This window comes from Anomaloglossus baeobatrachus, chromosome 3 (genome assembly GCF_048569485.1).
Source record: "Anomaloglossus baeobatrachus isolate aAnoBae1 chromosome 3, aAnoBae1.hap1, whole genome shotgun sequence".
NCBI lineage: Eukaryota > Metazoa > Chordata > Amphibia > Anura > Aromobatidae > Anomaloglossus > Anomaloglossus baeobatrachus.
The window spans coordinates 151,391,044-151,406,932 of NC_134355.1; the positions used below are offsets into that span (position 1 = coordinate 151,391,044).

General features: G+C 47.5%; 1 protein-coding gene across 1 annotated transcript in view; it reads right to left on the bottom strand.

Annotated features, from left to right (window-relative positions):
- Positions 1-15,889, bottom strand: part of LOC142295084 (visual pigment-like receptor peropsin) — a 69,698-nt gene that overhangs the window by 50,223 nt on the left and 3,586 nt on the right. The window contains exon 2 of the mRNA XM_075338153.1: positions 9,139-9,344. Within this exon, the coding sequence (XP_075194268.1) occupies positions 9,139-9,344 (206 nt within the window). The remainder of the gene's footprint in view (positions 1-9,138; positions 9,345-15,889) is intronic.

The following is a 15,889-nucleotide window of genomic DNA, read 5'->3' on the forward strand; positions in this document are numbered from 1 at the left end:
GTGTGTGAAGCAGAGCTGTGTGTGTGAAGCAGAGCTGTGTGTGTGTGAGAAGCAGAGCTGTGTATGTGAAGCAGAGCTGTGTGTGTGTGAAGCAGAGCTGAAGAAAGATGTGTGTGTGTGAAGCAGAGCTGAAGCAGAGCTGTGTGTGTGTGTGTGTGTGTGAAGCAGAGCTGTGTGTGGGTGAAGCAGAGCTGTGTGTGTGTGAAGCAGAGCTGTGTGTGTGTGAAGCAGAGCTGTGTGTGTGAAGCAGAGCTCTGTGTGTGTGAAGCAGAGCTCTGTGTGTGTGTGTGAAGCAGAGCTGTGTGTGTGTGTGTGTGAAGCAGAGCTGTGTGTGTGTGTGTGTGTGTGAAGCAGAGCTGTGTGTGTGTGAAGCAGAGCTGTGTGTGTGTGAAGCAGAGCTGTGTGTGTGTGAAGCAGAGCTGTGTGTGTGAAGCAGAGCTCTGTGTGTGTGAAGCAGAGCTCTGTGTGTGTGAAGCAGAGCTCTGTGTGTGTGTGTGAAGCAGAGCTGTGTGTGTGTGTGTGTGAAGCAGAGCTGTGTGTGTGTGTGTGTGAAGCAGAGCTGTGTGTATGTGTGAAGCAGAGCTGTGTGTGTGTGAAGCAGAGCTGTGTGTGTGTGTGTGAAGCAGAGCTGTGTGTGTGAGAAGCAGAGCTGTGTATGTGAAGCAGAGCTGTGTGTGTGTGAAGCAGAGCTGAAGAAAGATGTGTGTGTGTGAAGCAGAGCTGTGTGTGTGAAGCAGAGCTGAAGCAGAGCTGTGTGTGTGTGTGAAGCAGAGCTGTGTGTGTTAAGCAGAGCTGTGTGTGTGTGAAGCAGAGCTGTGTGTGTGTGAAGCAGAGCTGTGTGTGTGAAGAAGCTGTGTGTTTGTGTGTGTGTGAAGCAGAGCTGTGTGTGTGTGTGAAGCAGAGCTGTGTGTGTGTGTGAAGCAGAGCTGTGTGTGTGTGTGAAGCAGAGCTGTGTGTGTGAAGCAGCTGTGTGTGTGTGTGTGAAGCAGAGCTGTGTGTGTGTGTAGCAGAGCTGTGTGTGAGTGAAGCAGCTGTGTGTGTGTGTGAAGCAGAGCTGTGTGTGTGTGTGTGTGTGAAGCAGAGCTGTGTGTGTGTGTGTGAAGCAGAGCTGTGTGTGTGTATATATGAATCAGAGCAGTCTGTGCGGCACCCCAGAGCGCTAAGCCACCCATCCCAGTAATGTGTACGCCACCAGAGCTGTTTGCCACTCCAGCAACATCTATGCCCCCCCAGTAACGTCTATGCCCCCTGCCCCTCCTGTAATGTATATATTGTAGGCCCTAGCCCCTCCTGTGATGTATATACAGAAGTGCTGTGTCAGTGTGCATGGTGTGCAGTCATGTCTGTTAGTGATGGCCATCATGCAACACAGCCACATGTCCTGGAGGAGCTGGACGGAAACAGGCGGGGGAGGTGAGTGATGCTGCTTGTGACTTCTCCATATTAACACCTGTAATGTGTCTGTGTCTGCATGTATGTCACTGTATATGACTGTGCATATATTTGTCTGTTTAAATGTATTTTTGTGAATTTGTCTTCAAATATGTATATGTATGTATGCCTGTATGTGTATGTGCGTGTCTGTGTGTGGATGGGGCCCACTGAGACTCAACCGGGGACCACAAAAACCTGGAGCCGGCCCTGGCTGCCTTAACATTGGGATGAATAAAAAAATATGTGAGTAACTCTACTTTCTGTGTATAAGTGACGGCTGTGAGTGATCCTGGACTGTATCTGTATTGTACTGTGTGTATAAGTGACGGCTGTGAGTGATCCTGGACTGTGTCTGTATTGTAGTCCTGTAAATCTGAATGTGGCAGAACAGGAGAAGATAAATGTTCATTAAATTTATATCTAAATGCTACAGTTCGCGCTCTACTGTTATGGCTAAAAATGTTAACGTTTTTGGGGCCCCCACCAGATTTTCTGCCCAGGGGCCCCCACCAACCTTAATCCGGCCCTGTGTCCGCTACTGGAAGAGAGACAGACAGAATGGCGGCAGGTCCCCAAGATGCTCCATGCCACGGGGATAGCATTATCTCACCAAAAGAGAGAGGGACCCCCAGATCACTCCACCGGCCCCTTCCTCCTACCTCCCCGGGACCGACCAAAGGTTACCGGCGGCAAGGACCAGCACCCGGGTGCGATATGGAACGGACTCTTAATAAAGAACAACTGGAACCACACTCCGTGACTGGTAGGAGTAATACTGCCGCACTGTGCCCCCGGTGTCCCTGAGGACTGTTGCCCTGGGTCTCATAAACCTCCCGGGGCCACCCCGCTCCACCCGTGGGGAGCGATTCCATCCGGCTGCCCGTAACACCTGCCCCGGAGAGAGACTGCGCAGCGGCGGCTGAACACCTGGCCGCAGACCACGGGTGGCGCTGCAAGCATCCCCACGTCGTCGTCCTGTACCGTTTCCTGGGGGAGAGCGATGGCAAGCTCCCCAGGAACCCCGTTACCCTCCTTCCATCCCCCTTGTAACACCGGACTGACGGTCGGACTTTCCTTTTATTGAAACCCACCGGGGGTCACAGAAGCCGGTTCGGCCACTCACAGCCTGACCCCGAATACCACCGGCCCGGTGCCATGTGAGCCCTGCAAGCCCCGGCGCGGACGTTTCACATGCAACTGCATCTCTGATACTCCATCTCTATTCATCTCTGAATCAGTCCTCCTGATGAACCATCGTTACGGGGAAACGCGTCGAGGCAAATCATAAAGTTCATCTTCCACAAGTCACACCGGCCATGTTGCACAGAGGACTGATTACATAAATATGGCTTTTCATCAACAGTACTGCAGTATTTGTCTACTTGTGATATATGCTTATGTGAAGGACTTTCTTGCTTATTATAGGCTAAGTACTGCTTGGAAGCTTGTTAATTGCCCTATGTGACATTATATTAACCCGTAGACTATATGTTAATAGAATAATATTCTTAACTCTGTGTGGTGATTCTTTCCATCTTGCTCCTGGTATCCAGGGGCAGATAAAAGGAATCTGGATAACTCTGTATGGTCAATTTTGAGGTCATTTTTGAACATATGAATTATTGGAGTATGCACTTTAGATAGTGTTTTGCACTTTTTGCACTTTTTAATATATGTAATACATTTTGATATTTGGGAATATTCTTGATGTGATAGGGGGTCAACTAGTAGTTCAAAAAGTCTTTTATTTGTATTTGAGAAGACTTTCTGCTGTGATTTCTGCCATACACAGCAGATATTCCTGCTCTTCATTCCTTATTTTGCATATAGAGACCAGCACCAGAAGCATGGAGTAAGTTATACAGAAGTCCTGAGCTGTGTGGTGTGAACCAAGCTCTCATGTCAGCTAAAAGAGAAGGCTCAGCACAATCTTTCTTTGCCTTACTCTGCTTGTTTCCTCTCTCTGCTCCTCACTCCTCCTGTCTTTCTTCACCATAGAGTAGAAGGGACTGTATCGCATAAGCACAATGAGCTAGCAGTCCCAGGCGGAGTTTATCTGCTTTTTACAAGTGTATGACAAGTTGAGGAGGCAGGGGTGAGAGGAAGAAGGGGCTGGAGTGGGGATTGAAGCAGATTTATCTGTTAACCCCATAGCGACGGCCTAACGTCTCAAGACGTCGGAAAAACAGGGTACTTATTCTGTTCCGACGTCTTGAGACATCAGGCCGGAAAAAGCTTGTAGCGCCCCCCAGTGACTGAAAATCTTGGGGGTTTCAGCTACCGGGGGTAGCTGAGACCCCCAAGATTATGAATCGGGGTGTTTTTTTTGGACCCCGATAATGTGATCGCCGGTATACACCGTATACCGCCGGTCACATTAAAAAAAAAAATATGGCAAATAATACTGATTTCTTTCTCATCTGACATGATCAAACATGTCAGATGATAAAGAAATATAAGCCCCTAGTGCCCCCAAAGCCCCCGGTACTGGAGAAATCAACCCTCACCACCCCCACCGGACATCCAAAATGGCGCAGCCGCGCACCGAAAACTGCCGCCGCCGACTCTGCATTCATTTCCCTCTGATCTGAAACGATGAAACATTTCAGATTGGAGAGAAATGTCCTCCCCCGAGCCCTCCTCCGGTACACCGGAGATCTCTGGTCCCCCAGAGCCCCATCCGGTTCTCCAGAGTCCTCCCTCCGGAGCATTTAGGATGACGCCGCCGGCGGCTCTGCATTCATTTCCCTCTGATCTGAAATGATGAAACATTTCAGATCGGAGGGAAATGTCCTCCCCCTGAGCCCTCCTCCGGTACACCGGAGATCTCTGGTCCCCCGGAGCCCCATCCGGTTCTCCAGAGCAATCCCCCCTCCCCTCCGGAGCATCCAAGATAGCGACGTGCACAGTAGCGCGCGGCCGCATTTATCCTCCTCTCATTTCTGTCGCATGTGACACGTCACATGCGACAGAAAAGTCATCCCCACATCCTGCCAGGTCCCCCCCCACCCCGTCAGCCGCAGTCCCCGGTCTTCCCCGGTACCTGCCTGCCGCTCCGTCCCCGCGATCACTCCGCCTCCCTCTGAAAAGCGGGAGGCGCATGCGCAGACAACGGCTGTCAGCTGGCTCCCTGCAAGCAGGGACGCTGAGCTCACTACCGCAACTGCTGTACTGTGGACCGGGGGAGTGTGAGTGCAGTAATCTGCAGCCACACTCCTCACATGGAGGGCCTGCTGTTCCAGAAAATGGGGGATACATTCTCTCAGCGTGCCCCTCATATTCTGGAATTAGGTTACTGCAGGTCACTCTGCCCTAGGTTGGACCGGGGCAGTGTGAGTGCAGTATTCTCAGATTACTGCACCCACACTGCTCACATGAAGAGCTTGCTCTTCCAGAAAATGGGGGATACGTTCCCTGAGTGTGCCCCCCATATTCTAGAAGGTCCAGAACCTCCAAAATGGATTACGGCGGACCGGAATTTTTGTTATTTTCAATAAATTGGTAAAAGAGGGACAGTTTTGGGGAGTGTTTTTTCAAATAAATTTTTTTTTGTCGTCTTTATTTTTTCCTATTACTGACTGGATTAGTGATGTCAGGTATCTGTTTAGATGCTGTGACATCTCTACCCTCTGGGCTTGTTGCCAGGTGACATTACACATCTAGCATCAACCCCATTTATTACCCCGTTTGCCCCCGCTCCAGGGCAACTGGATGAGCTGGGGCGAAGCGCCAGAATTGGCGCATCTAATGGATGCGCCACTTCTGGGGCGGCTACGGTCTGCTATTATTAGGTTGGGAAAGGCCAAATAACTATGGCCCTTCCCACCCTGATAATACCAGGCCACAGCTGTCTGCTTTACCTTGGCTGGTAATCCAATTTGAGGGGGATCCCACTTTTTTTTTTTAATTATTTATAAATAATTATAAAAAAACAGCTTGGGGTGACCTCCAATTTGGATCACTAGCCAAGGTGAAGCTGCCAGCTGTGGTCTATAGGCTGCAACCGTCTGCTTTACCCCAGCTGGCTATCAAAAATAGGGGGGAACCCACGTCATTTTTTTTTTTAATTATTTATATTTGGGCTAAATACAAGGCACAACACAATGAAAGTCACTAACGGGCACCAGCTTAGAATATGCAGGGGGTAGTACATTATATATGTGTTAGACATCTATCCATCCATCGATCCTAGCTCTTTAGGCTATGTGCCCACAATCAGGATTTGCAGCATTTTGGATGCAGAGTGTTTTCACTGCGTCCATAACGCTGCGTTGTGCAGTACAAGCACAGTGGAAGGATTTTTAGAAATCTCCTGACCACGTCACTTCTTTTCTCTGCAGCATAAACTGACCTGCGGTGCGGCTTCCTGAGCAGCAGGATGTCAATTTATGCTGCAGAGACTAAAGTGTTCTTCGAAGGAAGAATAAAGTCTGCAGCGGTCTGAACCCGGAGTGTATACACAGGTAGCTGCGTTCTCCTGTGGACAACACTCACATCTCTGCAGGAGGGCTCGCACTGCATCCTAGACAGTGTCGCCAGATTGTGGGCACATAGCCTAAAAGTGAGAAATTTGGCGCAACAGCAACATTTTTGTGAAGTACCTGTAGATTTAAAATTCTCACTATACCCCTGAATAAAGTGCTTGAAGGGTCTAGTTTCCAAAATGGGGTCACTTGTGGGGGTTTCTGCCGTATAAGTGACCTAGGGGCCCTGCAAATGCGACATGGTGCCCACAATTTGTTTCAACTTTTACAAAATTCAAATCATGCTCCTTCCGTTCCGAACCCTACTGTTTGTCCAAACAGAGCTTTTTTCACCACATATGGGGTATCACTGCGCTCATAAGAAATTGGATAACAAACTGTGTGCTCCATTTTTTGGTATTTCCTCTTGAAAAAGTGAGGAATTTTGTGCTAAAGCAACATTTTTCTGAAAAAAAATCCAAATTTTCAATATGACTACCTAAGGTTATGAAATTCTATGAAGTATCTGTGGGTTCAAATGCACTATACCCCTAGATAAAATCCTTGAGGGGTCTAGTTTCCAGAATGGGGTCACTTGTGGGGGAGCTCCACTGTTTAGGCACCTCAGGGGGTCACCAAACGCAACATGGCGTTCGCTAATAATTCCTGCCAATTTTGCAGTCAAATGGTGCTCCTTTCCTTCCGAGCCTTGCCGTGCACCCAAACAGTTGATTTCCACCACATATGATGTATCAGCGAACTCCGGAGAAATTGCACAATACATTTTCTGGTGCATTTTTTTCCTGTTACCTTTGTGAAAAAAAAGCTACCTGGTTGAAGTCACGATTTTGTGGCAAAATGTTATTTTTTTATTTTCATGGCTCAACGTTACAAAATTCTGTGAAACACCTGGGGGTTCAGGGTAGTCACTAAACTTCTAGATAAATTCCTTGAGGGGTCTATTTTCCAAAATGGGGCCACATGTTGGGGAGCTTCATTGTATAGGCACCTCAGGGGCTCTCTAAATGCAACATGGCGTCCGCTATTGATTCCAGCCAATTTTGCAGTCAAATGGCACTCCTTCCCTTCCGAGCCCTGCCATACGCCCAAACAGTTGATTTTCACCACATATAAGGTATCGCCAAACTCAGGAGAAATTGCACAATACATTTTATGCTGAATTTTTTCCTTTTACTCTTGTAAAAAAAAAAGCTACCTGGTTGAAGTCACGATTTTGTGGCAAAATGTTATTTTTTTATTTTCATGGCTCAACGTTACAAAATTCTGTGAAGCACCTGGGGGTTCAGGGTACTCACTAAACTTCTAGATAAATTCCTTGAGGGGTCTATTTCCAAAATGGGGCCACATGTTGGGGAGCTTCGCTGTATAGGCACCTCAGGGGCTCTCTAAATGCAACATGGCATCCGCTATTGATTCCAGCCAATTTTGCAGTCAAATGGCGCTCCTTCCCTTCCGAGCCCTGCCATGCGCTCAACCAGTTGATTTCCACCACATATAAGGTATCACCAAACTCAGGATAAATTGCTAAATACATTTTATACTGAATTTTTTCCTTTTACTCTTGTAAAAAAAAAAGCTACCTGGTTGACGTCACGATTTTGTGGCAAAATGTTATTTTTTTGTTTTCATGGCTCAACGTTACAAAATTCTGTGAAGCACCTGGGGGTTCGGGGTAGTCACTAAACATCTAGATGAATTCTTTGAGGGGCCTAGTTTCCAAAATGGGGTCACTTGTGGGGGGTTTCTGCTGTTTAGGTACCTTAGGGGACCTCCAAATGTGACATGGTGCGCGCAATCTTTTTCAGCCAAATTTCCCTTCCAAAACTCAAATACTGCTCCTTCCGTTCCAAGCCCTCCCATTTGTCCAAACAAAGGTTTCATACCACATGTGAGGTATCACCGCGCTCATAAGAAAGTGGGTAACAAACGTTGAGGTCAAATTTTTGGAATTACCTCTTGAAAAAGTGAGAACATTGATGCTAAAGCAACATTTTTGAGAAAATTATTAAAATTTTCAATATGACAACGTAACGTTAACAAAATCTGTGAAATACTTGTGGGTCCAAAATGCTCACTATACCCCTAGATAGAAGCCTTGAGGGGTCTAGTTTCCAAAATGGCATCACTTGTGAGGGGTTTCTTCTGTTTAGGTTCCTTAGCGGACCTGTAAATGCAACATGGTGCCCGCAATCTATTTCAGCCAAATTTGCTTTCCAAATTCAAATATTGCTCCTTCTGTTCCGAGCCCTCCCATTTATCCAAACAGAGGTTTTTGACCACACATGGGGTATCGGCGCGTTCATAAGAAAGTGGGTAACAAGTTTTGGAGTCCATTTTGTTGTGTTATTTCTTCTAAAAGTGAATAAATTTGGGTTAGAGCAGCATTTTTAGGTCAAATTTAATTTTTGCTTTTTTTCATTCCACATTGCTTTTGTTCATGTGAAGCACCTGAAGGGTTAATAAACTTATTGAATGTGATTTTGAGTACTTTGGGGGGTGCAGTTTTTAGAATGGGGTCACTTTTGGGTATTTTCTGTCACCTAGGCCTATCAAAGTCACTTCAAATATGATGTGGTCCCTAAAAAATGGTTTTGTAAATTTTGATGTAAAAATGAGAAATCGCTGATAAACTTTGAACCCCTCTAACTTCCTAACAAAAAAAAATTTGGTTCCAAAATCGCGCTGATGTAAAGTAGAGAAGTGGGAAATGTTATTTATTAACTATTTTGTGTGACATAACTCTCTGGTTTAACGGTATAAAAATTCAAATGTTGAAAATTGCAAAATTTTCAAACTTTTTGCCAAAATTAAATTTTTTTCATAAATAAACACAAAAAATATTGTCCTAAATTTGGTGCTAACATGAAGTCCAATATGTGACGAAAAAAGAATCTCAGAATCACTGGGATCGGTTGAAGCGTTACACAGTTATAAACTCATGAAGTGACACTGGTCAGAATTGCAAAATTTGGTCTGGTCATTAAGGTGAAAATTATCTCCGTCACTAAGGGGTTAAGATACAGTATATGACAAATATTTTTATATTCAGCTGATGTATTGATTTATGCAAAATCTGCTGCAAGTGCAGTTCCTATTTAACCAGTCATTAAATCTCTAGGATTCTTTGACAACTGATCATTAAATTACAGTAAGATAAATATAAGACCTTAATAATTCACAAACATACATTCGCAGACATGCCCGTGCTTTCCTTTCTTACCTGGCATGTCCAAATTGAAGTAATTAGAAAGCCATCATCTCTAAAAACATTAAAGATCTCTATGATGCCTCTGGAATAGCCAAACACAGAGACACTGGCATCTGAAACTGCTAGGTTAAAAGTCAGGTAATCTGTGGGCAGCAAACTGCTTCTCTGCTTGTACAATATAAATATGACAATACTGTTTCCAAACCATGACATCCATCCTGAAAATAAAATGTATGATTTGTTAATAGCAATAGCAATAATTAAAGGTTTAGCAAAGTAGTTGAAAGAGAAGATATAATCGTAACTATTGAATATTGTTAACCTATATTATACATAAAATAATAATAACCAATATCGCACATTAAAGCTCTTTCTACTAATAGATATTATACTCCACTGGAGTCTCAACAAATGACATATCTATCTATCTATCATCTATCTATCCCTCTATCTATCTATCTATCCCTCTATCTATTTGTCTATCTATCTATCCATTATCTATCTATCCATTATCTATCTATCTATCTATCTATCTATCTATCATCTATCTATATATTATCTATCTATTATCTATCTATCTATCTATCTATCTATCTATCACTCCTAAAACAGAACTAATCAATATATACAAATACAGAAACATTATTGATCAATTATTTTTCCACAAACATCTGAAGACAAGATGAAAAGACCCCAATTAAAAGAAAGAAAAAGTAGTGTGGTCAATGGAGTGTCACATTATGGCATAAAATGTACATAAAACATATGTAATAGTTGTATAAGTTATAGTAAGACAATGTGGGTTACAATGCTTGCAAAAGGAAAAAAATTCATAACCGATAACTGGACAGAAATACACAAAAATGATGGTAGACATTATGAAACTATTTAAATAGTAATGGTTATAGCAATGATAGAGCGACTCCAATCGAAAAGATGTCAAATAAATAACAGAAAATCTAGCATATCAAACATATATCAAATAAAACACAACAGTGTAATACCAGAATTACCACCAGAGTATGCCATAATAAATGTGCCAGTAACTTACACCACACAGCCCAGTGCCCCGATACATGTTTCGCATACAACTTCGTCAAAAAGCCAAACTATTTGAATTGTTTTATATTGTCTACCATGATCTTTGTCTGGTTAACCATTTTTAAGCATTATAACCCCCCATTGTCTTACTATTAGGGAATAGCAAACATAAACCCCGAACACAACCTGTACGTCAGGTTCCTGTTCTGGTTTGTCACCCGAATAAAGCTTGTTGAAAGGTTGCAGAGCAGCCAATCAGCAAACTTCTAGGTTGTGGGCACTTCCGCAGCAATCGCAGCAATGCCATGTATTGGAATGGCTGTGATTGACCAGGGAAATCACTGTAAAAAAAATAAAAAAATGAACCTTAATTAGCAAACCCGGAAGAGAGTCTGACTGCAGCGTGGTCCTCTGGGAAATACCAGGAAGCACATGATGTATAACTATCCTGCTCTTACTACCATTTAACTTCCATTTGCAGCCCCCCTAGTGCTTACTATGGCCATTTTACACCCCCTAATGTCTCGTTCCAATTGACTTATAGGGGGTTCGTTGTTCAAAGTTAAGTTCAGCATCGAGTTTGCTCACCAATCGCAATATTTCTTTTTTTTCCCGTGCTGTATCGGCAAACCCAAATATCCCCGGTCTCGCTCATCACTACTTACTATATCTTAAACAACTACAATATATTTTTTATGTACATTTTATGCCATAATGTGACACTATATTATATATATACTGTACTTACCTTTCAGCCTTTTACAATGTATTCAATAATAGTAAACTGATGCTAAAATCAACTGGAAACCTGGTAAAAAGCATGCGCTCTTGCTTTATAAATATTTAATTGCACAGTAGCATTAAGGCTGGCACTACAATCTGTGCGACTTGCGTGTGATTTTTAAAGTTGGGATTTTGCCATAAAAAAATGGCCAAATCACAGAGAAGTCTTGCTCGCAAGTTGCAGTGGTATGTGACTTGCATTGTAGTCTATGTCGCGGGCGGGGAGGACGCCGTCGCTGCTGCGCTCTCGCTAACGCTCGGGTCCGGTGCTGCTGTGGCTGCTGCTGCTCGGTGGCTCGAGCGGTGAGTGGGATCTGGGAACTCGAGCGGCGCTCCTCGCCCGTGAGTGAAAGGAGTGGTTGGTTTGGGGAATTTAGTCTGCGATGCCACCCACGGGTCGTGGTGAAGATGGGCACCACCGCTGCTGGTGACGGGGATCCCGGGAGTGATGGTAGGGAGCAGCTGGGATGTTGTTTTCCCCCTCCGTGGGTAGGGGTCGGTGGTCCCAGGGCCCGATGATGTGATGGGGAGGCAGAGTAGGTGAGGTGCAGGGTTGCAGGGACAGCGCGGCGTGGTGCCGGATGGCACGGGTGTACTCACTCAGCAAGAAAGGTACAAAGTCCTCGGTAAACCAAACGGCTGGATGGACAGGTCCCGCAGCCGGCTGCAGTGTCTCTTCCCGGACAGGTGATGGCGGCTGTCTTTCCCTGCACCTTGATGTTCTCCTCCTGACTACTATGGATTCCCAACGGTAGTCCGCTCCCCGGTGTATGGGTACCAGAGGAGCCTGTTTGCCCGCAGGTGCTGGCCCTTGGGTCTCTAGCCTTAGGCGGTAGCTGTATACCCTCACGGTGTGGGCGGTTGCCTTCAAACGGGACTTTTGCTGTTGTGAAACCCCTGGGGTTCCAGTCACATTCGAATCTGACTATTGTCGGCGGCTCCAAGCCTGGTCGGGGTCCAATGGCCCTGCCTGTGTGTGCTGGCTTCACTTCGCTCCCTGGTCGGTATCAGCGGGCCAACGCCCAACCCCAGTCCTACAGTTCTGCGTTGCTTCACCACTCCTGCAGACGGCCACCACCGTCTGCCAACCTTGCTGTCAGTGCTTGGGCCACAAACCCAGACACCCAAGTGTTTGCTCCTCACTCCTCAAACTCCAACACTAAACTTCCGACTGACACTTTTCCCGCCTCCAGGCCTATGAACTCCTCGGTGGGTTGGGCCAACCACTTGGCTGCTCCCCACCTGGTGTGGACATCAGACACTGGAGGGAGGCAACAAGGATTTTTGTTTGGCTGATGTCCCTGTCTAATGGGGGTGGGGGGTGTTTGTATGTTATCTGTGACGACCTGGCTAGGCCAGGGCGCCACATTCCCCCTTGGTGAAATACAGACCGTCTGCGGGCTGCCCGTCCATCACCGGTTTTATTTTTCTTTTCAAAAACTGTAAAATATAATTAACATATAAACATTTTCAAACATAAGCATTTTTGTTAGGACACTTAAACGTTGCACAGATATAAAACATTTTTAATAATAACGGACGGACGGATGTCTTCCGCTCTCCCACCCAAGCAACCTAGCCCTGATGCTGCCACTAAGAAGTGGGCAGCACCCCTTGACCCCAGTCCAGGTTCAGGTGCCCGAGCGGGAACGGGTACGGTTTCTCGCACCCGGCTGTCATTTCAGGGGACCCCACGTCCTTGGGGGACCCCTGACCCCCGGAGGATGGCCACCGGTCCTGGTGGTGGCCAGGCCCCAGCCTGCTCTGCTGCGGGCCCTTCCTCCAATCTGCCACTCCGGAGGCGTCTCCAACGGAAAATCGCCCCTCAACTTATTTACAAGCCCACAAGTTCGTGGGTGGCCTGCCAGTTCTCGGCCATGTCCATGGGTAGTCTCTCATGCAGGTTGCAGACAGATAAAGTCCCTCCAGGGACAACTTGCCGGCAACAGCCGGAATAATCACTTAGACAATCAGGTGAAGATCACGGTTCATTAAAGTCATTCAATCACACTGCTGAGGGTCCCAACGGGGGACAACTGCTTGCAACGGCGAACGGCTGCCACTACTTGAGGTCATACTCTTCTAGCTCTACGTCCGGACGGCTTGGTGAAGGAGGAGGGGGCTGGGGCCGCATTTGCTCACTGTGGCTTTTCCTCTGCTTGACGTCCAGGGCGAACCAGCTCCTCTCCCCGCAGTGGCGGGTGTAAGTCACCAGGTCTCCCGGCAACAGATCACGACCTGGATGGCCCGTGGGGAGGTAGGAATTGACATCAAGGCGGGCCACGAATACTTCGGTCTCCAGGCCCGGCTCATAGATTAAGCCATGTGAGCAAGGATGGTTGACCTTAGGGAGATCAACATCCACCACTGCGGAGACACCATCACGTGTTTCTCAACGCAGTGATTCTAGAGCAATGCCCCCTGGGAAATATTCAAAGCAAGAAGGCCTGCGGAGACACCATCACATGTTTCTCAATGCTGGCAGGAAACTAGCCAGGTCTTTCACCGGGAAGGAACAACCACGGGAAGGGCAGTCTCCAGTCAAGGAGACCACCTATGCCAAACATGGTATCCATCCACAGACAGCCGTTTCGGGGTATTTGCCCCTCATCAGTGTGGAGTAGGAATCTGGCTAGTGGGAGCATTGCCTAGTAAAAGACTATGTGAGCAAGGATGGTTGACCTTAGGGAGATCAACATCCACCACTGCGGAGACACCATCACGTGTTTCTCAACGCAGTGATTCTAGAGCAATGCCCCCTGGGAAATATTCAAAGCAAGAAGGCCTGCGGAGACACCATCACATGTTTCTCAACGCTGGCAGGAAACTAGCCAGGTCTTTCACCGGGAAGGAACAACCACGGGAAGGGCAGTCTCCAGTCAAGGAGACCACCTATGCCAAACATGGTATCCATCCACAGACAGCCGTTTCGGGGTATTTGCCCCTCATCAGTGTGGAGTAGGAATCTGGCTAGTGGGAGCATTGCCTAGTAAAAGACTATGTGAGCAAGGATGGTTGACCTTAGGGAGATCAACATCCACCACTGCGGAGACACCATCACGTGTTTCTCAACGCAGTGATTCTAGAGCAATGCCCCCTGGGAAATATTCAAAGCAAGAAGGCCTGCGGAGACACCATCACATGTTTCTCAACGCTGGCAGGAAACTAGCCAGGTCTTTCACCGGGAAGGAACAACCACGGGAAGGGCAGTCTCCAGTCAAGGAGACCACCTATGCCAAACATGGTATCCATCCACAGACAGCCGTTTCGGGATATTTGCCCCTCATCAGTGTGGAGTAGGAATCTGGCTAGTGGGAGCATTGCCTAGTAAAAGACTATGTGAGCAAGGATGGTTGACCTTAGGGAGATCAACATCCACCACTGCGGAGACACCATCACGTGTTTCTCAACGCAGTGATTCTAGAGCAATGCCCCCTGGGAAATATTCAAAGCAAGAAGGCCTGCGGAGACACCATCACATGTTTCTCAACGCTGGCAGGAAACTAGCCAGGTCTTTCACCGGGAAGGAACAACCACGGGAAGGGCAGTCTCCAGTCAAGGAGACCACCTATGCCAAACATCCAAGATGGCGGCGCTTCAAAATTTCCGGCCGGACACAAGGTGATCACAAGGCGCACTTCTACTGGTAAGTAGATGGGTTCAATCCTGTTCGTGACGCCAAGTTGTCGTGGGCGGGGAGGACACCGTCACTGCTGCGCTCGCGCTAACGCTCAAGTCCGGCGCTGCTGCTGCTGCTGCTCGGTGGCTCAAGCGGTGGGCTGGATCCGGGGACTCGAGCGGCACTCCTCGCCCGTGAGTGAAAAGGGTGGTTGGTTTGGGGGATTTAGTCCGTGACGCCACCCATGGGTTGTGGTGAAGATGGGTACCACGGCTGCTGGTGACGGGGATCCCGGGAGCGATGGCAGGGAGCAGCTGGGATGTTGTTTTCCCCCTCCATGGGTAGGGGTCGGTGGTCCCGGGGCTCTATGGTGTGACGGGGAGGCTGGATGGCTGGGGGTGCAGGGTTGCAGGGACAGCGCGGCGCGGTCGGGATGGCACTGGTGTACTCACTCAGACAGTCAATGACAGAGGCTCTGGTAAACCAAACGGCTGGATGGATGGGTCCCGCAGCTGGCTGCAGTGTTGTTGTGCTCTCCCCGGACAGTGTGATGGTGGCTGTCTTTCTTTGGACCTGGTTAGAATGTTCTAACTCCTGTGGTTGGTATTGTGAGTCCTTTCCTGCACCTTCTTGTACGCTCCTCCTGTGCTCCGGTTTCCAGCTGGCTCCCCGGTTCGGTACCGGACGGGCCACCACCCTGTCCCGGCTACCTACGGTTCCACCAAGACTGTCTTCCTGGCTCCTGCAGATGGCCACTACCGTGTGCCTGACTGGCTACTCGAGGGCTCTTGGCTCCAACCTAGGCCCCAGTCTGCGTCTGCCTCTCTGCACACCTCCTCTCTCTTCCTCTGCCTGGACTTGTCTGAACTTGTTTTCTGCCTCAGGCCAGCTAGACTCCTCGGTGGGTGTGCCCATCTGCCTCACTCCGCCCACCTGGTGTGTCTGTCTGAACTCGAGGGAAGAAATCAGGTCTCACTGGGGATAACTGCTGTGAACGTCTAGGGGTGGGGGTGTGTGTGTGTGTGTTGTTACCTGTGACACCTGGCTAGTCCAGGACATCACATTTACATCAAGTGAATCATGTGCAACTGGTGACCAAATGTGATATTTTTGTCACATGACCCAATGTGACACCATAGGAAAATATTAGATATAGTGTTGCAGTGAAACTCTGCAATTTCAGTGAGGTATAACAAATCGCCATATAGCCATAGCCTTGAGGTTCATTCAAGTGTTCGGGAAAATCTGTTTGCGCACTGCACAAATTGGCTATAGGTGTCCTGACCTAAACGCAGTAGACGCAGCCAATTAATGTTACGG